Source organism: Oncorhynchus nerka, linkage group LG3, assembly GCF_034236695.1.
Source record: "Oncorhynchus nerka isolate Pitt River linkage group LG3, Oner_Uvic_2.0, whole genome shotgun sequence".
Classification (NCBI taxonomy): Eukaryota; Metazoa; Chordata; class Actinopteri; order Salmoniformes; family Salmonidae; genus Oncorhynchus; species Oncorhynchus nerka.
This window is the reverse complement of record NC_088398.1, coordinates 47,910,980-47,933,888: the sequence shown is the minus strand read 5'-3', so window position 1 is coordinate 47,933,888 and position 22,909 is coordinate 47,910,980. Positions and strand designations below refer to the sequence as shown.

The window sequence follows — 22,909 nt, the reverse complement described above, 5'->3', positions numbered from 1 at the left end:
GAATAAACTGTTTACTTGTCATAAAATTTACCACTTAGTCTGAATCGATCCCTGACCGGCTCACCCATCTATACATTTAATTTCTAACAGTATGTAGACATTTTTATGAATCAAATGTATGCTATGGCACAAAAGTGTAGAAATGTGGACACATTTTTTTTAATGCATTGCATCTCAACACCATGGCTATGCTAAACCATGAATTTAGAATAGCATGGTTTCATTATTTAAAAGTCTAACCTCTGACCCAAATACAGCAAAGGCCACTTAGGCTCAACATGAACCTCTACTCTCTCATCTCCACTCTGATTGGACGAAACAGGCCGCTCAGGAACGCGCAAACATTGACGTGGTTGCTTGTGTTTCCAGGAGATTTTCTCATAATGCACCCGCAGACCTCTCTTGCTTGCCTCATGCCTATTGCGCGTGCCCGCCTAAATCTGTGCCCCTGACCCTAGCAGGGTGATGCGCGTGCCCGAACCGACTCGATAATTTGGGTATAGCGGAAGTTTAGCATTGGACTAATATACAATATATAAAATATCCTAACAACCTTGTTCGATTATTATCAGTGTAAAATATGAAAAAAAATGCCTGGGAAATCATTGGAAAGGTGCATAGAAGGTGCATGGAAGAGGATTAAAGCCTTTCTAAACGCACTGGCATTGCACATCAAGATCACCATTCCGCTAGACGAGGAGAATCATTACTGGGGTTGTATATTGGTTTGAAGCATTGTTTTGCAGACCAATTAAGCTTGTCGATGGATTATAAACAGCATTGCAACTTTAATACATTTTATCCATTTTAACGGTGGCAGTCTGGATGGCAATCTGAGCGCGCAACGATGCCATGCATCACCATGCATTTATAGAAATTTGAATTATTCTCCCATCTCTGGATCAGCGCACAGTTAAATGAGAAAATATAAAACTAAAAGTAGCACTGTTTGTTGTTTTTCGTTTAGATGTGGTTGGCCGCTTGCGAATGTGTTTACGTTCTTCATCTGAAGGATTAGTATAATAACATTTCTTGTGGGCTATATGTAGCTCGAAGACAACTGTACGCTAATATCATTTTGGGCTATTCATCGGGCTTGCAATACAGCCACATCATGTATGCTGGACGTAAAAGAAGAAAACCAGTCCAGAGAGCGTAAGTACATTGTATTTCTATGAATTGAAAGGTATTTTTGCAAACAGAAATAGCGTAATGTTCTTAAACCCTGCACCCATATACCAGCTATACTCTTTTAGTGCCTGTTGTAAGTAGGCCATCCCATGACAGCTCGAAATAGATGTCAATTTGTCATCAAGTGTGCAAACTTAAATAGCGTATTTTAACCTGAGTTAAATTGATAAGTCGATGGCGCACGACAGGACAAATAAACAACTTTTAGTGCGCCCTACAGGACAGTGTCAGAAAGGCCTCGACCAGGCACCCACATTGTACAACAGTTTAATTGACTATACGAGTATTAATTTGTTACAGAATTTATAGGCTACCATAAATCAATGGTACAACATTTTCTGGATATCTAATGTGATCGTAATTCGATATTTAATTCGATTTCCCAGTAAGCTTAAAGTAGCATGCTGTCGAACGTTTCACTTGTCTTCATAAGTGATTGTTTTTGCATTTGTTATTTTATGTCAACAATGCCTTTCGTTGGTTCTGGGTAAAAATGTTTGATGGAAACGAATCGGACGTGATGTGATGGAGGTACAGATGCATAAGGCAAGAACTTTAAGATATTTAAGAGCACTTGCACCTGCTGGAATTCCTCACTGAAATAGAACCATTCATGCGTCAAAATGCACGGTGCAAATTCATACAACAAATGGCTTTTTACTATTATTACATTTCCATTTATAGCCTGTGTATTATTATTTTTGAAATAAGCCTATTTAGTCATTTACTAATTTAATATGGAAAATTGGTCTAACATGAATATAGGCCCAACATCTGTTTACATACATATATCTTTGTTGAACCAACATTGCTTGTTGTGAGTGGAGAATGTGTTGCTGTTCATGGTACAATGCCTGCAGTGCATTCAATGCTCTGGAGGCATTTATTGAAATGATTTGTTAAAGCATGAGTGGGTTGTTGGAGCACTATACATGATAAGTCCAAGTGTATTAACAATAAAAAACCATTGTGTCATTCACACATGGAAATTCATGTTTTCTATTTTCCTTATGTTTTCATAATTGTAATGTTTCTCTAAAACATTTTTTTGAATTATTTGAATGATTTATTTATTTCTACAAAATGATCATTTGTAAAAATATTGATAATGCTAATAATTGTTAATAATGCCCTAACAAGGAACAACCATCATTATAATTTATCAGAAGACCTACCTAGAATTTTCTGTAAAAATATTACGTTTCAATGAATGGTTTCTTCTCTCTCAGGGTGAAACAGCCCCCATCAGAAGGGGCCAAGTCGAACCCCTCCAAGCGCCACCGGGACCGTCTAAATGGAGAGCTGGAGAGGCTGGCCAGCCTTCTGCCCTTCCCAGAGGAGGTCACCACCAGCCTGGACAAACTCTCCATCCTCCGCCTAAGTGTCAGTTACCTCCGGGCCAAGAACTTCTTCACTGGTAAGAAGTAGTCCACAAAGAACACCCTTATTACTCTCAAACTATTGATTGAATAGGGCCCTTAGTTTGAGGTTCTCAATCGAGTGCTTCCTGAAATGTAGTGCTTTCTGTGTAGACATAAGGATGCTCCTTGGATGCAAACAGGGGGCCACTGATCCCTCACTTTGTACAGAAGAAGGGCGCATTACCATAGCACAGGGCTACTACAGCATGTAGCTAAAGCCTATCCTAAAAATATGCTCTACTTAAACAGCATCAGAGCAGAGAGCTGACAGAGCAGTTAGCCTGAGCCCCTTTCAGCATCCCTGTGCTGCCTTGCTGTCTTGCCTGTACACTACGTAGTTGAACAGAGCAGTAATTGCTGTGCATCGTCATGGGAAGCACTGTGTGGAGCCACTGTGGCTTTGTAAACCTCCTCATTCATGCTCCCATCCCTAGAACTGTTATGAAGATGTCAAAACAATAAAGCTCCCGAGTCTCTCATGTGGCCTGTGTTTCCCGATGCCTTCAAAACACATATCAGCTGTGATGTGGAAGGAAAGAGCCCCAGCTGGAGCAGCAGCCATCACATTATTTCATCCTGGAGAAGAATAAGGAGCCTCAATATTTCATAGAGGCCCGTGACTCTGCCTGTATTTGGAGTTAAGGATGGAAGAGAAAGCAGGGTCTCCATTAAAAACCGAGAAGTGTGTGTGAGGGAACAAAAGAATTGCATGCAAGGAGGACGGATTTGTATTTTTTCTCTCCTATGTTGTGAGGGAAAGACACTGTTATTTTAGGTAGTGATCTTTTAAAGAAAATGCTGCAATGCGGGCGTTAGATGTACTCAAAGCATTAATAATTGAGAGAAATCTCAGAGTTTAAAGAATTTATGAAATGGAGGAAGAGCCATGTTTGTTTAAGAGTGTAGCTTTTTGAAATGGCTGTTTGGGGTGAGACGGATGGGATCCGAGGCTCGTGATACCAGTGTGTTGGGGGGAGATATTGCAAATGCATAGTTTTTCCAGTGTGGAGGGGGGATGCCTTAAGTGCACATGTACAAATACTTTGCGGAGAGGGATGGAGATGCCCCAAGGCAGGGTTTCCCAAACTCAGTCCTCGGGACCCCAAACAGGGGAACGTTTTTTTTTTTTGCCCTAGCACTACACAGCTGATTCAAATAATCAACTTATCATCAAGCTTTGATAATTTGAATCAGCTGTGTAGTGGTTAGGGCAAAAACCAAAAATTGCACCCCTGGGGTCCCGAGGACCGAGTTTGGGAAACACTGCCCGAAGGGGTGGGGGGGTGAATCCAGACCAGACCTTAGTTATATCATCTATCGCTTTAATCAATTGAAAAAGCCATATGAAAGTATTCTTACCTTGGTAAATCTAGTCATTTCTCGGGTCATCGAGGGGTTGTTTAATCTCTGAAGTTGCTTAACTTTGCTTGAATATGAAACATCATGATAGGTGCACTATAGGTTAACTGATTATTGTATTAGGGGTCTAACACGTCTTCAGCCTGTCAAAATATATTGTTGATATTGTATTTCAGCGTCACAGGCTAAAGCATGCTGACAAGCCCTCTTATCTTTGTTGTGTAACTGTATTAGCGTAGTTCCTTCCTTGACAGTGTCGTGTCTTTGGCTATGCCGGATTAAGTGATATGACATGCTATTCTATGAAATAATTTCTCCGTAATTAATATTACCTGATTGAGCTAATCATGTAAATGTAATTAACTAGAGAGTCGGGGCACCACAAAATAATATTTATAGAGCTGTTATCTTCCGAATAAACTCTTAAAGACCTATAAATATTTTACATCAATAGCACTCAATATTAACTGACATCTTAATTCAGTCTCATCTGAAAGTTGTAAATTCTTGGTTATCTGCACGAACCCTGGCTAACAAGTTGAACCAGCAATACAAAATTGGGTTTCATGATTTATTTACTAAATACCTAAGTAATCACACAGAATTACACATACACATTATTAAATCATAACTTGATTACAAATGACGTCATAAAGGAAAACATCCCAAGCGGGCGGAACAGATATGACAGCTTGTTACACAAAAGAAAAGGGGCTGGGTTTGAGTGAAAGAGCGGGAAGACTGAGGAACATAGGGCGAAGCTGTGCTATCGTAAATACAGTATCTTATGCATTCTAAATTAACGCCCATTTGGAAAAGGAAAATGCAATAAATATTTACTCTGAGCTGCGCTTCGGTAGGTTGGTGGTAGATGGAAGGCCGTGTTGCCCAACCGAGTCCTTTGAAGTCCTTTGAAGAATGTCTCTGCTGGTAAATTGAATACGTTGTAGTAACATTGTTGTGTGGTAGACGGGATACTCTGTCTGTTCCTTCCTAACCCTCATTTGCAACTCAACGGCTAGGAGCTATCACTTTTGTAGTGAATAAGAATTCAAAGTCCATACCATTCGCAACCAAAGCTCACGCTGATGTTGGCTTCGTTCTGTAGTTATTATCTGAACCATTCTGACATCGGACTGTCGTCCTCACGTCCTCGGAACAGGAGGTTATATTGTCGTCAAGGGCTTATATAGGAAGGGAGAGGAGGGCGTGTTTGAAAAGTTTTATAGCCCATGTCCCTTCACAGGGGCGGGCCACTGATTGAGCAGAGCCCTATCTTATGAAAACCCAAATCTCACATTTTAGAAGCTAAAATCACATTTCATCCCATCACAAATAATTTCATTTTCAAACATTTAAATTGAACTACAATTCCATGTTAATCCGATAACTCTGATGTGTAGACTTTCCACTGTAGAGTTTGTCATCTTATCATTGATGAGAATGTCTCAGATGACAACCGAACTGACATCATATTCATTAAGTACCACCGCATATGTTCCATTGGTCGGATTACCAGAATATAGTTCATTTCCCCCCACCTTCTGATGTTCCCAGAATCTCTATGTTAACCAAGGGTTTTGCAAATGTAACATCAGTAGGGTAGAGAGAGGAAAAAGGGGGAACGAGGTATTTATGACTGTCATAAACCTACCCCCAGGTCAATGTCATGACAATAGTCAGTGATTCATTGCCGGTGTTCATGAAGTACATGAGGAGAGTGAACCTTAACCTGCAGCCTTATCAACAGCCGATCATGGCCCTTGCCAGCCTGCAGGCCCATAGTCTCTCGCTAGTCTGTCCCACCATAATTTGTTGTATGTACACAGACCAAATGCTGCTCTGTGTGCTGGGTTTAGGGTGGTTGGTTTATGGATAGTTGCTTTAGTTCTTCATTACCATTAATGCATCTGTATGGTGGCTAGTAGTCATCACCAACTAATTGCTGTTAATTTTTTATTTATTTAATACCTTTATTTAACTAGGCAAGTCAGTTACAAACAAATTCTTATTTTTAATGAAGGCCTAGGAACAGGGGGCAAGGCCTCTAAGCACAGGGGGCCGTTCTGCCCCTGTGTTCAGGGGCAGAACGACAGATTTGTACTTTGTCAGTTCGGGGATATGAACTTGCAACCTTTCAGTTACTAGTCCAACGCTCTAACCACTAGGCTACCCTGCCACCCCGAATGAATGAATGAATGAATGAATGAATGAATGAATGAATGAATGAATGAATAATGAATGAAGTCTACCTGCAGTTAATGCTGTGTATTGTTGGTTTAGTAATAACAACCGGAGTGAACTAGCATTGTGCTATGGTAGGGACGCCATGTTCTGTATTTTTCTTTAATACCTCAGATGCCCTCTGTTGTATTTTGTTTATCTCGGCAGCAGGATGTGTGTGTTGTACCATAGTCCAATGTTGTTGCTGTGTGTGTAATTAAATATCTTGTACAAGTTGAACAAAGCCTAGCAGAGCCCGTATAATCCGTCCGACAGTATTATCCATCCCAGCTGCCTCCTCTCTCCCTTGTCTTTAGGCCTTCTTGCATCCCTCCTCTACCAGCCTTAAAGGCAAAGTGCTGTCATAATGCAGTTTTTCCTATGTTTTGTATCATATTGTACAACAGCTGATGAAACTAACAATGTATAAGTGTTAAAAAATGTGATCAGTGTTAGTTTCTTGTTTAAAATGCAGTATACACAGGAACTTCTAAGCAGCAGATTTGCATGAGTGGGAGTTTTGGCTTTCCATGGTGACATCACCATGCAGTAAATTGGTTAATAGACCAATAACAACGAGAGTTCCAAACCTCGCTGCAAATAACAGCTTGTTTTCAGTTTTCCCCTCCCCACTCAAACCATTCCCAGGCAGTCCTAGTAAAATACTTGCTTGAGAAATAGTTTTTTGCTAAAAAGCAAATTATGGTACAGTATGGTACTTAATTGTTAGCCCGAAATTATTTGATATTGATATAAAAACAGCTGCATTCGACCTTTAAGGAATAAGAGCAGGAGTGGCTAAAACCTAAAGCACCACCAGTAAATACCAAATTATTCTGTGTGCAGTATGCATAGGCATTTCTCCCCTATAGACTAGGCCACAGCTTCTCTCACAGCTGCTGTTTACATTTTTGATGGACTGGATGTGAAAATATTTTATGGTACATTAGGCAGCATTTGGTTTGGTCCATGCTAATGTCTCAGATAAAGACAGTACTCTGTCCTGTTCCAAATTAAATAGGTTCTGTTCTGGGTGTTAAGGGACCGCACCAAAGTTGATCTGCCGTTGATCTGCCGTTCATTCGAGGTGGTGTGTTTTATGGATGACCTGCTGGCGGACGTCTCACTGACAACATTTCCCCACGATTCTAAATGTAGAATCAGCTTGCGCTCGGTTTGCAAATTACAGCCAGCACTCTGTTCAGAGATGCTAAGTACTCTCGGCCGGCAAACACTACCGGTGTGTCTGAGCTCTGAGTAGATTCCTTCTATCCTGCAACTGGACCAGGCGGGTGGCTACCCAGAGAGGCCTTGCCCCCTGTGCTTAGAGGCCTTGCCCCCTGTGCTTAGAGACCTTGCCCCCTGTGCTTAGAGGCCTTGCCCCCTGTGCTTAGAGGCCTTGCCCCCTGTGCTTAGAGGCCTTGCCCCCTGTGCTTAGAGGCCTTGCCCCCTGTGCTTAGAGACCTTGCCTCCTGTGCTTAGAGGCCTTGCCCCCCTGTGCTTAGAGGCCTTGCCCCCTGTGCTTAGAGGCCTTGCCCCCTGTGCTTAGCAGTTTACAACTAGAGCAAACAACAATTCACTCCCAGGATTACCCGTACCCAGAATCTACACAACACAGCCACCAGGAGCAGGGGCAGGTGTAATTTCATCACAGCGAAACATGGGAGGTTATAACATCCTGGTCTCAGATGGAAGGAGCTTGGTGGTGTCTGTGTCCCAAATGGCACCCTATTCCTTATAGACTGGGCCCTATGGACCCTGGTCAAAGGTTGTGCACTATACACGGAATAGAGTGCCATTGGGGTGTCATCTCTGTGGCTCCAGGTCCATGTGACACACCATGGTGGCCTCAGGTTATTTGGATTTTGTTTGAATGTCAACGTGTCCATTTAGAATGTGCTTCTGTATATTATGTCATGCACGCACCCATCAACTGCTGTTTATGGTAATATATTCTGCTAGATATTTACTGTAGCGTAAACACTAATGCAATACTGTCATAGTTTTGCTGGTGGCTTTGTAAGTTCTTTTTCATTTATATTTCACCCTTGAGAATTAATGATATGCTTATTAGTCTGCTATTGTGCAATCTCCATTCCCCCTCCTACCCTCCCCTCCCCCGTGTGTGTGCGTGTGTGTGTGCACATGAGTCAGCATGTCAACTGCAATTCCACTCCCAAGTCTCCCTATATGTGGAATAGGGGAGGAAGTCATTCTGACATACATTAACAGGCACACATACTGTAGACTCACACACACTATGGCTTCCCGCTGCTGCTATAAGACTGCAGCAATTAGAACTGTGTGTAAAGCTGTATAGCTTGTCTGAAAGAAGCCCTCTCGGAGCTCTGGCTCTGGATTCTAATATGTTGTCAGTGTTTCCTCTGTTAATGGACCACTCCCGCTGTGATGGAGATCCCCACACTAACAACCACAGACAAGCCAAGCTCCAGTTGTGTTTCTCTCTGGCTCGCTGTACTGTAGCACGGTGCCACTCTTCGTCCAGCCTGGCAGTCAGATGATGAACAAAAATGAGTACACAAATCAAATGCACTCATAATATTTTGGGCGGTGTAAATGTGAAAGCCCTTCATTTAGAAGGTATCATTAGAAGACTGAACTGGAAGGCTGAATAACTTGACACAAACCCAAGTGCATCAACCTCCAGCATTATAAATAGACATCCATGTTTTGTATGACACTATTTCAAATAAGTACAACACAATGAAAATACACTTGCCCTAAATTTGTAACAACCACCTTTTCTTTCATTCCGTTGTTCCAACAAAGATGCCCAGGGGCCCCCTGGGAGCGAGGTATGGCCCTTCTATTGTGAGTTGTTTTGTTGTAAAGACGGAGGGGTGAAAAGGGCCACCATGTCACCACGCGTTTCTCCTGTGAGGCGGAAAGTGGCCAGTCCCTCAGATAACTTAATTTATCCAATAAGAGCACTCAAGGGATTCCTGGAAAAGCTGAGTTTACTTGCAACTAAACCAGGAGGCAGGATTGCCCTTTATTTTCATCCTTCCCTCTGTTAATTTGCTTTCTGTTGCGGAACTTCCTCATCCTTAGGTAGCTGATCAAATCAAATTGTATTAGTCACATGTGCCGAATACAACAGATACAACAGGTAGACCTTACAGTGAAATGCTTACTTACGAGCCCCTAACCAACAGTGCAGTTTCAAAAAATGTGGATAAGAATAACAGATAAAAGTAACAAGTAATTAAGAGTGGCTGTAAAAAATTAAATCACAATATATACAGGGGGGTACAGAGTCAATGTGCAGGGACACCGGTTAGTTGAGGTAGTATGTACATGGAGGTAGAGTTAATTAAAGTGACCTAGTCATAGATGACAACAGAGAGTGGCAGTGGTGTGGAGAGGGGGGGGGGATGCAAATAGAGGGGGCTGAGCACGTGCCTTTGAGGGGCCCCTGTGTTGAGGATCAACGTGGCAGATGTGTTGTTACCTACCCTTACCGCCTGGTGACGGCCCGTCAGGAAGTCCAGGATCCAGTTGCAGAGGGATGTGTTTAGTCCCAGGGTCCTGGGCTTATTGGTGAGCTTTGAGGGCAATATGGTGTTGAACGCTGAGCTGTAGTCAATGAATAGCATTCTCACATAGGTGTTCCTTTTGTCCAGGTGGGAAAGGGCAGTGTGGAGAGCAATAGAGACTGCATCATCTGTGGATCTGTTGGGGCGGTATGCAAATTGGAGTGGGTCTAGGGTTTCTGGGATGATGGTATTGATGTGAGCCATGACCAGCCTTTCAAAGCACTTCATGGCTACAGACGTGAGCGCTTAGGGTCAGTAGTCATTTAGACAGGTTACCTTAGTGTTCTTGGGCACAGGCACTATGGTGTTCTGCTTAAAACATGTTGATGGATTACAGACTCTGACAGGGAGAGGTTGAAAATGTCAGTGAAGACACTTAGCTAGTTGGTCAGTGCGTTTAGCTCTTCCGGTAGGCTTGTGTCATTGGGCAGCTCTGGCTATGCTTCCCTAGTCCCTCCCTGCCACATCCGACGAGCGTCAGAGCCGGTGTAGTACGACTCGATCTTAATCCTGAATTGATGCTTTGCCTGTTTGATGGTTTGTCGGAGGGCATAGCGGGTTTTTGTATAAGCTTCCGGGTTACAGTCCTGCTCCTTGAAAGTTGCAGCTCTAGTCTTTAGCTCAGTGCCTGTAATCCATGGTTTCTGGTTGGGGTATGTATGTACGGTCACTGTGGGGGGGACGTCATCAATGCACTTATTGATGAAGCCATTGACAGATGTGGTGTACTCCTCACTGCCATTGAAGGAATCCCAGAACATATTCCAGCCTGTGCTGGCGAAACAGTCCTGTAGCTTAGCATCTGCTTCATCTGACCACTTTTTTTATTGATCTAGTAACTGGTTCTTCCGGCTTTAAGTTTTGCTTGCAAAAATAAATAATGTAGTGCAATATGCCCCATGACAATGGTATGGCTGTGTTGTATGTTTACGATTCAAATTTGTGGTTAGACTAATTCTAATTCTATGGTTGTATGCTGTTGTATGTTGAATGTAAATGTGGAGTTGCTCTTGTGTGAAACATGACATCAAATCAAATCAAATTTATTTATATAGCCCTTCGTACATTAGCTGATATCTCAAAGTGCTGTACAGAAACGCAGCCTAAAACCCCAAACAGCAAGCAATGCAGGTGTAGAAGCACGGTGGCTAGGAAAAACTCCCTAGAAAGGTCAAAACCTAGGAAGAAACCTAGAGAGGAACCAGGCTATGTGGGGTGGCCAGTCCTCTTCTGGCTGTGCCGGGTGGAGATTATAACAGAACATGGCCAAGATGTTCAAATGTTCATAAATGACCAGCATGGTCGAATAATAATAAGGCAGAACAGTTGAAACTGGAGCAGTAGCATGGCCAGGTGGACTGGGGACAGCAAGGAGTCATCATGTCAGGTAGTCCTGGGGCATGGTCCTAGGGCTCAGGTCCTCCGAGAGAGAGAAAGAAAGAGAGAAGGAGATAATTAGAGAACGCACATTTAGATTCACACAGGACACCGAATAGGACAGGAGAAGTACTCCAGATATATCAAACTGACCCTAGACCCCGACACATAAACTACTGCAGCATAAATACTGGAGGCTGAGACAGGAGGGGTCAGGAGACACTGTGGCCCCATCCGATGATACCCCCGGACAGGGCCAAACAGGAAGGATATAACCCCACCCACTTTGCCAAAGCACAGCCCCCACACCACTAGAGGGATATCTTCAACCACCAACTTACCATCCTGAGACAAGGCTGAGTATAGCCCACAAAGCTCTCCGCCACGGCACAACCCAAGGGGGGGGGGGGGCGACAACCCAGACAGGATGACCACAACAGTGAATCAACCCACTCAGGTGACGCACCCCTTCCAGGGACGGCATGAGAGAGCTCCAGTAAGCCAGTGACTCAGCCCCTGTAATAGGGTTAGAGGCAGAGAATCCCAGTGGAAAGAGGGGAACCGGCCAGGCAGAGACAGCAAGGGCGGTTCGTTGCTCCAGAGCCTTTCCGTTCACCTTCCCACTCCTGGGCCAGACTACACTCAATCATATGACCCACTGAAGAGATGAGTCTTCAGTAAAGACTTAAAGGTTGAGACCGAGTTTGCGTCTCTGACATGGGTAGGCAGACCGTTCCATAAAAATGGAGCTCTATAGGAGAAAGCCCTGCCTCCAGCTGTTTGCTTAGAAATTCTAGGGACAATTAGGAGGCCTCGTCTTGTGACCGTAGCGTACGTGTAGGTATGTACGGCAGGACCAAATCAGAGAGATAGGTAGGAGCAAGCCCATGTAATGCTTTGTAGGTTAGCAGTAAAACCTTGAAATCAGCCCTTGCTTTGACAGGAAGCCAGTGTAGAGAGGCTAGCACTGGAGTAATATGATCAAATTCTTTGGTTCTAGTCAGGATTCTAGCAGCCGTATTTAGCACTAACTGAAGTTTATTTAGTGCTTTATCCGGGTAGCCGGAAAGTAGAGCATTGCAGTAGTCTAACCTAGAAGTGACAAAAGCATGGATTAATTTTTCTGCATCATTTTTGGACAGAAAGTTTCTGATTTTTGCAATGTTACGTAGATGGAAAAAAGCTGTCCTCGAAATGGTCTTGATATGTTCTTCAAAAGAGAGATCAGGGTCCAGAGTAACGCCGAGGTCCTTCACAGTTTTATTTGAGACGACTGTACAACCATTAAGATTAATTGTCAGATTCAACAGACGATCTCTTTGTTTCTTGGGACCTAGAACAAGCATCTCTGTTTTGTCCGAGTTTAATAGTAGAAAGTTTGCAGCCATCCACTTCCTTATGTCTGAAACACATGCTTCTAGCGAGGGCAATTTTGGGGCTTCACCATGTTTCATTGAAATGTACAGCTGTGTGTCATCAGCATAGCAGTGAAAGTTAACATTATGTTTTCGAGTAACATCCCCAAGAGGTAAAATATATAGTGAAAACAATAGTGGTCCTAAAACGGAACCTTGAGGAACACCGAAATTTACAGTTGATTTGTCAGAGGACAAACCATTCACAGAGACAAACTGATATCTTTCCAACAGATAAGATCTAAACCAGGCCAGAACTTGTCCGTGTAGACCAATTTGGGTTTCCAATCTCTCCAAAAGAATGTGGTGATCAATGGTATCAAAAGCAGCACTAAGGTCTAGGAGCACGAGGACAGATGCAGAGCCTCGGTCCGATGCCATTAAAATGTCATTTACCACCTTCACAAGTGCCGTCTCAGTGCTATGATGGGGTCTAAAACCAGACTGAAGCATTTCGTATACATTGTTTGTCTTCAGGAAGGCAGTGAGAAGAAGAGAAGAACAGCCTTCTTTAAAATTTTTGAGAGGAATGGAAGATTCGATATAGGCCGATCGTTTGGCTTTTCGTTTGGCTTTTTCAAGAGAGGCTTTATTACTGCCACTTTAAGTGAGTTTGGTACACATCCGGTGGTTAGAGAGCCGTTTATTATGTTCAACATAGGAGGGCCAAGCACAGGAAGCAGCTCTTTCAGTAGTTTAGTTGGAATAGGGTCCAGTATGCAGCTTGAAGGTTTAGAGGCCATGATTATTTTCATGATTGTGTCAAGAGATATAGTACTAAAACACTTGAGCGTCTCTCTTGATCCTAGGTCCTGGCAGAGTTGTGCAGACTCAGGACAACTGAGGTTTGGAGGAATACGCAGATTTAAAGAGGAGTCCGTAATTTGCTTTCTAATAATCATAATCTTTTCCTCAAAGAAGTTCATGAATTTATCACTGCTAAAGTGAAAGTCATCCTCTCTTGGGGAATGCTGCTTTTTAGTTAGCTTTGCGACAGTATCAAAAAGGAATTTCGGATTGTTCTTATGTTCCTCAATTAAGTTAGAAAAATAGGATGATCGAGCAGCAGTAAGGGCTCTTCGGTACTGCACGGTACTGTCTTTCCAAGCTAGTCGGAAGACTTCCAGTTTGGTGTGGCGCCATTTCCGTTCCAATTTTCTGGAAGCTTGCTTCAGAGCTCGGGTATTTTCTGTGTACCAGGGAGCTAGTTTCTTATGAGAAATGTTTTTAGTTTTTAGGGGTGCAACTGCATCTAGGGTATTGCGCAAGGTTAAATTGAGTTCCTGAGTTAGGTGGTTAACTGATTTTTGTCCTCTGGCGTCCTTGGGTAGACAGAGGGAATCTGAAAGGACATCAAGGAATCTTTGTGTTGTCTGTGAATTTATAGCACGACTTTTGATTTCCTTGGTTGGGGTCTAAGCAGATTATTTGTTGCAATTGCAAACGTAATAAAATGGTGGTCCGATAGTCCAGGATTATGAGGAAAAACATTAAGATCCACAACATTTATTCCATGGGACAAAACTAGGTCCAGCGTATGACTGTGACAGTGAGTGGGTCCAGAGACATGTTGGACAAAACCCACTGAGTCGATGATGGCTCCGAAAGCCTTTTGGAGTGGGTCTGTGGACTTTTCCATGTGAATATTAAAGTCACCAAAGATTAGAATATTATCTGCTATGACTACAAGGTCCGATAGGAATTCAGGGAACTCAGTGAGAAACGCTGTATATGGCCCAGGAGGCCTGTAAACAGTTGCTATAAAAAGTGATTGAGTAGGCTGCATAGATTTCATGACTAGAAGCTCAAAAGACGAAAACGTCTTTTTTTTTTTGTAAATTGAAATTTGCTATCGTAAATGTTAGCAACACCTCCACCTTTGCGGGATGCACGGGGGATATGGTCACTAGTGTAGCCAGGAGGTGAGGCCTCATTTAAAACAGTAAATTCATAAGGCTTAAGCCATGTTTCAGTCAGACCAATCACATCAAGATTATGATCAGTGATGTGTTCATTGACTATAATTGCCTTTGAAGTAAGGGATCTAACATTAATAAGTAGCCCCATTTTGAGATGTGAGGTATCATGATCTCTTTCAGTAATGACAGGAATGGAGGTGGTCTTTATCCTAGTGAGATTGCTAAGGCGAACACCGCCATGTTTAGTTTTGCCCAACCTAGGTCGAGGCACAGACACGGTCTCAATGGTGATAGCTGAGCTGACTACACTGACTGTGCTAGTGGCAGACTCCACTATGCTGGCAGGCTGGCTAACAGCCTGCTGCCAGGCCTGCACCCTATTTCATTGTGGAGCTAGAGGAGTTAGAGCCCTGTCTATGTTGGTAGATAAGATGAGAGCACCCCTCCAGCTAGGATGGAGTCCGTGACTCCTCAGCAGGTCAGGCTTGGTCCTGTTTGTGGGTGAGTCCCAGAAAGAGGGCCAATTATCTACAAATTCTATCTTTTGGGAGGGGCAGAAAACAGTTTTCAACCAGCGATTGAGTTGTGAGACTCTGCTGTAGAGCTCATCACTCCCCCTAACTGGGAGGGGGCCAGAGACAATTACTCGATGCCGACACATCTTTCTATCTGATATACACGCAGAAGCTATGTTGCGCTTGGTGATCTCTGACTGTTTCATCCTAACATCGTTGGTGCCGACGTGGATAACAATATCTCTATACTCTCTACACTCGCCAGTTTTAGCTTTAGCCAGCACCATCTTCAGATTAGCCTTAACGTCGGTAGCCCTGCCCCCTGGTAAACAGTGTATGATCACTGGATGATTCGTTTTAAGTCTAATACTGCGGGTAATGGAGTCGCCAATGACTACAGTTTTCAATTTGTCAGAGTTAATGGTGGGAAGCTTCGGCGTCTCAGACCCCGTAACGGGAGGAGTAGAGACCAGAGAAGACTCGGCCTCTGACTCCGACCCGCTGCTTAATTGGGAAAACCGGTTGAAAGTTTCTGTCGGCTGAATGAGCGACACCGGTTGAGCGTTCCTACAGCATTTCCTTCCAGAAACCGTGAGAAAGTTGTCCGGCTGCGGGGACTGTGCCAGGGGATTTATACTACTATCTGTACTTACCGGTGGCACAGACGCTGTTTCATCCTTTCCTACACTGAAATGACCCGTGCCTAACGATTGCGTCTGAAGCTGGGCTTGTAGCACAGCTATTCTCGCCGTAAGGCGAGTACAGCGACTGCAATTAGAAGGCATCATGTTAATGTTACTACTTAGCTTCGGCTGTTGGAGGTCCTGACGAATCGTGTCCAGATAAAGCGTCCGGAGTGAAAAAGTTGAGGAAAAAATAAATAAATATATGAACGGTAATTAAAAAGTGAAAACCGTAAAGTTGTCAGGTAGCAAAATAGGTTGGCAACAAAACGCACAGCAACTCGAAAACAAGCCTGCAAGTTGTGACCAGCACCATCTTCAGATTAGCCTTAACGTCGGTAGCCCTGGGGTTAAATATACATCAATCAAATCAAATGGATTTAGTCAGTGCTTTACTTTTGCTTCACATAGGCTACATCTGCACTGAAATGTGTCAACATAATGCCATTATACACAGGGTGTGCAAGAAATTAGGAACACTTTCCTAGTATTGAGTTGCACCCCCTTTTGCTACAAGGTGTCGAAAGCATTCCACAGGAATCCTGGTCCATGTTGACTTCAATTCTTTCCCCAGTTGTGTCAAGTTGACTGGATATCCTTTGGGTGGTGGACCATTCCTGATACACACAAGAAACTGATCAGCGTGAAAAACCCAGCAGCGTTGCAGTTCTCACACTCAAACTGGTGCGCCTTGCACCTTCTACCATACCCCGTTCAAAGGCACTTAAATCTTTTGTCTTGCCCATTGACCTTCTGAATGTCACACATACACAATCCATGTCTCAATTGTCTCAAGGATTAGAAATCTTTCTTTAACCTGCCTCCTCCCCTTCATCTACACTGATTGAAGTGGATTTAACAGGTGACATCAATAAGGGATCATAGCTTTCTCCCGGATTCACCTGGTCAGTCTATGTCATGCAAAGAGCAGGTGTGTCTTATGTTTTGTACACTCAGTGAATAATGCCAAGTCATAATTGTGTAAACAACCTTTAGTGTAATGAATATTCTATATATACTGCCACTGCGACAAGGCATGTATCCAAATCCTGTGAACAATCTGGATATAGTCACAAGTCGTTGTAGTATTTGGATGCAGATTTGTTACATAAGCTGCATGCCTGTTGTAAAAGTCTTGTGACATGTCATGATACTCATTGGCGTTGTTCAGTTCGGATCACAGAGGCTTTTTCAAGGACCCCCATACCTCCCTTCCCCCCTCCAGCCCCTCCCCCTTCTCTGTCCATCCTCTGCACTCAGATGAGAAAAAGGCAGAGCTCTCTCTCTTTCCGGGTTCCATGATCAGCAGTGGGTGATCCCTTCATCCCTCTCTTTCCCCTCCTCCCACTCATCCCCTTCTTCCCGAGCTAAGCCAACCCCCATCCCCCAGTCTGTCATGTGGCCTGGTGTATTGTGGAATGCTGTGCACCGAAGGGAAAGCATGGACAATGGGTAATGAGCCCCTACCTCTAAATATGTGAACATGTTATCAGAACTCAGAGACAAATAGGCAGTGCAGGGTTTCGTGCTTAATGCCTGCATTAGCCACCGCATGTTCTTGTTAACTTGTGTGTGTGTTTTGTGCATCCATGTGTATATCAGTGGGTGCGGGGCTGTGTGCATCGCGTGTTCGTGCACTGCAGTGTGTCGAGGCCGAGGGAGTTGAAATGTTCTATATTTGCTCCCAGACAGTCAGAAAAAGAGGCCATTCACACAGTGCTAGAATAATTAACACAGAGATATGCACAACAATGTACAGTACTAGTCAAAAGTTTTGACACCTACTCATTTAAGGGTTTTTCTTTATTTTACTTTTTTTATATATTGTAGAATAATAGTGAAGACATCAAAACTATGAAATAACACCTAAGGAAACATGTAGCAACCAAAAAAGTGTTTAAAAAAAACATTCTTCAAAGTAGCCACCCTTTGCCTTGATGACAGCTTTGTACACACTTGGCATTCTCTCAACCAGCTTAATGAGGTAGTCAGCTGGAATGCATTTCAATTAATAGGTGTGCCTTGTTAATTTGTGGAATTTCTTTTCCTTAGGGGTGTTATACAGAAGGTATCCCTATTTGTTAAAATACCAAGTCCATATTATGTGGTAATCAAAAAAGTATTAAACAAATTAAAATATATTTTAGATTCTTCAAAGTAGCCACCCTTTGCCTTGATGACAGCTTTGCACACTTTTGGCATTTTCTCAACCAGCTTCGCCTGGAATGCTTTTCCAACAGTATTGAAAGAGTTCCCACATATGCTGAGCACTTGTTGGCTGCTTTTTCTTCACTCTGCGGACTAACTCATTCCAAACCATCTCAATTGGGTTTAGGTCGGGTGATTGTGGAGGCCAGGTCATCTGATGGAGCACTCCATTACTGTCCTTGGTCAAATAGCCCTTACACAGCCTGTTGGGTAATTGTCCTGTTGAAAAACAAATGATAGCCCCACTAAGCGCAAACCAGATGGGATGGCGTATCACTGCAGAATGCTGTGGTAGCCATGCTGGTTAAGTGTGCCTTGAATTCAAAATAAATCACAGACAGTGTCACCGGCAAAGCACCATAACACCATCACACCTCCTCCTCCATGCTTCATGGTGGGAACCACACATGCGTAGATCATCCGTTCACCTACCCTGTGTTTCACAAAGACACGACGGTTGGAACCAAAAAATCTTACATTTGAACTCATCAGACCAAAGGACAGATTTCCACTGGTCTAATGTCCATGGCCCAAGTAAGTGGGCCATGGCCCACAGATCCTAATCCAGGCACTTGTCCTCTCCCGTCTGTACTACAGCAACCCGCTGTTGGCTGGGCTCCCCGCTTGTGCCATCAACCCCTGCAACCTATCCAGAATGCTGCAGCCAGCCTGGTTTTCAGCCTTTCCAAGTTCTCTCATGTCACACCGCTCCTTTGCACAATCCACTGGCTTCCAGTCAAAGCTCGCATTGACTACAAGACCATGGTGCTTACCTACAAAACAGCAAGAGTAAGTGCCCCTCCCTTCCTCAAACCCTACACCCCAACCTGAGCACTCCGTTCTGCCACCTCGGGTCTCTTGGCTCTCCCACCCCTGCGGGAGGGCAGCTTCGGCTTAGCCCAGTCCAAGCTCTTCTCTGTCCTGGCACCCCAATGGTGGAACCAGCTTCCACCTAAAGCTAGGACAGCAGAGTCCCTGCCCATCTTCCCGAAAACATCTGAAACCCTATCTCTTTAAACAGTATCTTAAATAATTTCCCCCCCCCCTTCTAGCTCTGACTCTACTGATAGCTATGTTATTGAGGAAAAATGTACTTTCTATGCCTGTGATATTTGGTTGACCCACCTAGCTATCTTAAGATGAATGCACTAACTGTACGTCGCTCTGGATAGGAGCGTCTGCTACATTACTCAAATATAAAATGTAATCTCTTCTTCTGCTAATGTTAGTCAACATTATGGGAAACTGGGCATTTTTATACATGACCCTAAGCATGATGGGATGTTTTGATTGCTTAATTAACTCTGGAACCACACCTGTGTGGAAGCACCTGCTTTCTATGTACTTTGTATACCTCATTTACTCAAGTGTTTCCTTTATTTTGGCAGTTACGTGTATGTGCTGACACACACGTTCTCTTTCTCTGGCTCTGTTGTTCTAAACACAGCCATTCAGAAGCACAGACATGCACGCTCACAGAGAGAGCTTGGTTGGTGTTAGCATGGGTGGTTTGATTCGGGCAGCGATCCAAAGTAAACGTTAGCCTTGGCCTCCGCTTCCCCAGTTTTTACTCAATCATGTCTCCCATCTGGGTCATTTGGGTGGAGCAGTTTCCCCCATGGCTAATACACACAGCCATGGCTCTTGTACATCACATTTCTAAAAGGGGTCTGTGTCATTATGGTCCCACCCCACCATTGGCTTTAATGCTTTTCGCTGATGCTCTCCAAATATAGAACCATTTCATGATTCAGGGTCCTGCACTTGTTATTCTGCATAACGTGGCAATCGAGAACCTCATTGGTGATGCAAACATAGGACTCAGCTCCGTTGTCCAGTCTCAAACTAAAGGTGTGAACTGCATTAGGGTTTTTGAACGGAACAGGTTTATCAATGAGTGCAGTACTCCAAATAAAATGTGACTGAAAAAAGCCCTTCGTGTTGAACTAAATGCCTTATTTGGTAACATTTTATCGAGTGGCTGGATGTGGGCTTGCTTTTTTACTAATTCTGTTTTTTGGCTGGGTTATTGTTTTGTCTTTGTGTCTATCATCCACATTAGTGTATCAAGTGGCCTTTTTAACGCTATGGCCAGATGCCAGTGTCAGGAAGGGATTGGCGCTGCAAATTGAAGGGATGCAAAGAGCTCTAGAACATCCCTGTAATCCACTTGTAAATAGCATGATGGGACAAATAGAAAATCGTCAAACATTTGATAAATATTGTCAGTATTTTGAAATGGGTTCCTACGGTTTTGCTGCAAGCAAGCCTCTCTGTCAGACAAATCCCAAACAACATACCTGGATCGGGTTATGAGTTCTCCTCCACAGAAAGAGTCACTAAACACAATGTGATGTGATGCCTCCATGTTGAAGGCTTGGATCGCTTCCAATATGGCTTCTGGGTCATGAGCCCAGAGATGGTATGGGGGAGGGTGTCTTGATGCCCATAGTTGCAGCTCCATTCTCAGTCCCAGGTACCTCAGCAGTATATATCCACATTTTCCCTCCCTACTCACCCCACTACTTCAACCCCACTCCCCTCCTCCTACCACACCACACACTGATGACAAGTCAGCGATGCTGAATTTTAGAGTCCATCGGCCTTCCACAAGCTGTCCAATTTTCAGGGTCACTGCTTATTTGTCGGGTTTGCTTAATCAAATTCTCAGCCTGCCTCAGCCTCACATATTATGAGAGGGTGGAGGTAGGAGGCCAGTTCTGTCTAGTTTTGCTGTAGCCTATAGGCTTTAAATAAGGAAATATTAGAACATGAACAAGAAATAGTATGGGTAATGTGTAGTCACTCACAAAGAAAGCACACACATTGGTCTGAAGATCTGACAATGGTTTTGGGTGGAAGTGGTACTACATAGGGGCATCCTATGAAATATGTATTTTTATGTTTTTATTGCACGTTGGCTGGTGGCTCTCTAGGTCCATTATGCTAAGTTAGGCATATTTGGCTAAACCAAGAAATGCCTTCAAGGATTTCAGGAGCACTATTATGCCATATGTAGGAGATGGCCATGTACGTTTTTCATTATGTACACTGCTGCCCACTGAAGCCTGATAACCATAGATGCTCTTTGTCCTCCTCTGGACATTTAGCCAGGCAGGTGGTGGCCTACTTTTTGGATGAGGAATGTTGGGGGGAAAAAAACGTAAGTGTTGTGTTAACATTTGGATTTCTCTGTTTAGTGACATGTTGATTTAATGTCATATGTTGAACAATCTTGAACATCCTTTTACTGTCAGTCTATAATGCCGAACTGTTATGGTCTACTGAGTTCCTCCAAGCTCTCTCTCTCTCAATTCAAGTTAAATTTTTAAGGGCTTTATTGGCATGGGAAACATGTTTACATTGTCAATACAGGTGAAATAAATAATAAACAAAAGTGATATAAACAATACAAAAAATGTACAGTAAACATTACACTTATAAAGAATAAAGACATTTAAAATGTCATATTATGTCTATGTACAGTGTTGTAATGATGTGAAAATAGTTAATGTACAACAGGGAAAATAAATAAACATAAATATATGTTGTATTTACAATGGTGTTTGTTCTTCACTGTGTGCACTTTTCTTGAGGAAACAGGTCTCAAATCTTGCTGCTGTGATGGCACACTGTGGTATTTCACCCAATAGATATGGGAGTTTATCAACATTTGATTTGTTTTCTAATTATTTGTGGGTCTGTTTAATCTGAGAGAAACATGTGTCTCTAATATGGTCATACATTTGTCAGGAGGTTAGGAAGTGTAGCTCAGTTTCCACCTCATTTTGTGGGCAGTGTGCACATAGCCTGTCTTCTCCCGAGAGCCAGGTCTGCATTCGGCGTCCTTTCTCAATAGCAAGGCTATGCTCACTGAGTCTGTACATAGCCAAATAATTTCTTAATTTTGGGTTAGTCACAGTGGTCAGGTATTCTGCCACTGTGTACTCTCTGTTTAGGCCCAAAATAGCATTCTAGTTTGCTCTGTTTTTTTGTAAATTCCTTCCAATGTGTCAAGTAATTATCTTTTTGTTTTCTCAGGATTTGGTTGGGTCTAATTGTGTTGCTGTCCTGGGGCTCTGTGGGGTCTGTTTGTGTTTGTGAAAAGAGCCCCAGGACCAGCTTGCTTAGGGGGGTTATTCTCCTGGAATCGCTTCCTTTTAGGTGGTTATAGAATTTAACGTCTCTTTTCTATATTTTGATAATTAGCGGGTATCGGCCTAATTCTGCTCTGCATCCGTTATTTGGTGTTTTACATTGTACACGGGGGATATTTTAGCAGAACTCTGCATGCGGAGTCTCAATTTGGTGTTTGTCCCATTTTGTGAAATCTTGGTTGGTGAGCAGATCCCAGACCGCATAACCATAAAGGGCAATGGGTTTTATAACTGATTGAAGTATTTTTAGCCAGATCCTAATTGGTATGTCAAATGTAATGTTATTTTTGATGGCATAGAAGGCCCTTCTTGCCTTGTCTCTAAGATCGTTCTTAGCTTTGTGGTAGTTAACAGTGGCGCTGATGTTTAGGCCGAGATATGTACAGTTTTTTGTGTGCTCCAGGGCAACGGTGTCTAGATGGAATTTGTATTTGTGGTCCTGGCAACTGGTCCTTTTTTGGAATACCATTATTTTTGTCTTACTGAGATTTACTGTCAGGGACCAGGTCAGAATCTGTGCAGAAGATCTAGGTGCTGCTGTAGACCCTCCTTGGTTGGGGACAGAAGCACCAGATCATCAGCAAACAGTTGACATTTGACTTCAGATTCTAGTAGGGTGAGGCCAGGTGCTGCAGACTGTTCTAGTGCCCCCGACAATTCGTTGATATACAGTACCAGTCAAAAGTTTGGACACACCTACTCATTCAAGGGTTTTTCTTCATTGTAGAATAATAGTGAAGACATCAAAACTATGAAATAACACATATAGAATAATATAGTAACCAAAAGTGTTAAACAAATCAAAACATATATCCCTTGATGACAGCTTTGCACACTTGGCATTCTCTCAACCAGCTTCACCTAGAATCCTTTTCCAACAGTCT

The 22,909-nt window shown here is 43.2% G+C and overlaps 1 protein-coding gene across 1 annotated transcript in view; it reads left to right on the top strand.

The window, feature by feature from the left end:
• Nucleotides 1-439: 439 nt before the first annotated feature.
• LOC115109767 (aryl hydrocarbon receptor-like) overlaps nt 440-22,909 on the top strand; it is a 47,035-nt gene continuing 24,565 nt past the window's right edge. Inside the window, exons 1-2 of the mRNA XM_065013000.1 lie at nt 440-1,155; nt 2,421-2,608. Of these exons, the coding sequence (XP_064869072.1) occupies nt 1,115-1,155; nt 2,421-2,608 (229 nt within the window). The 5' untranslated portion in view covers nt 440-1,114. The remainder of the gene's footprint in view (nt 1,156-2,420; nt 2,609-22,909) is intronic.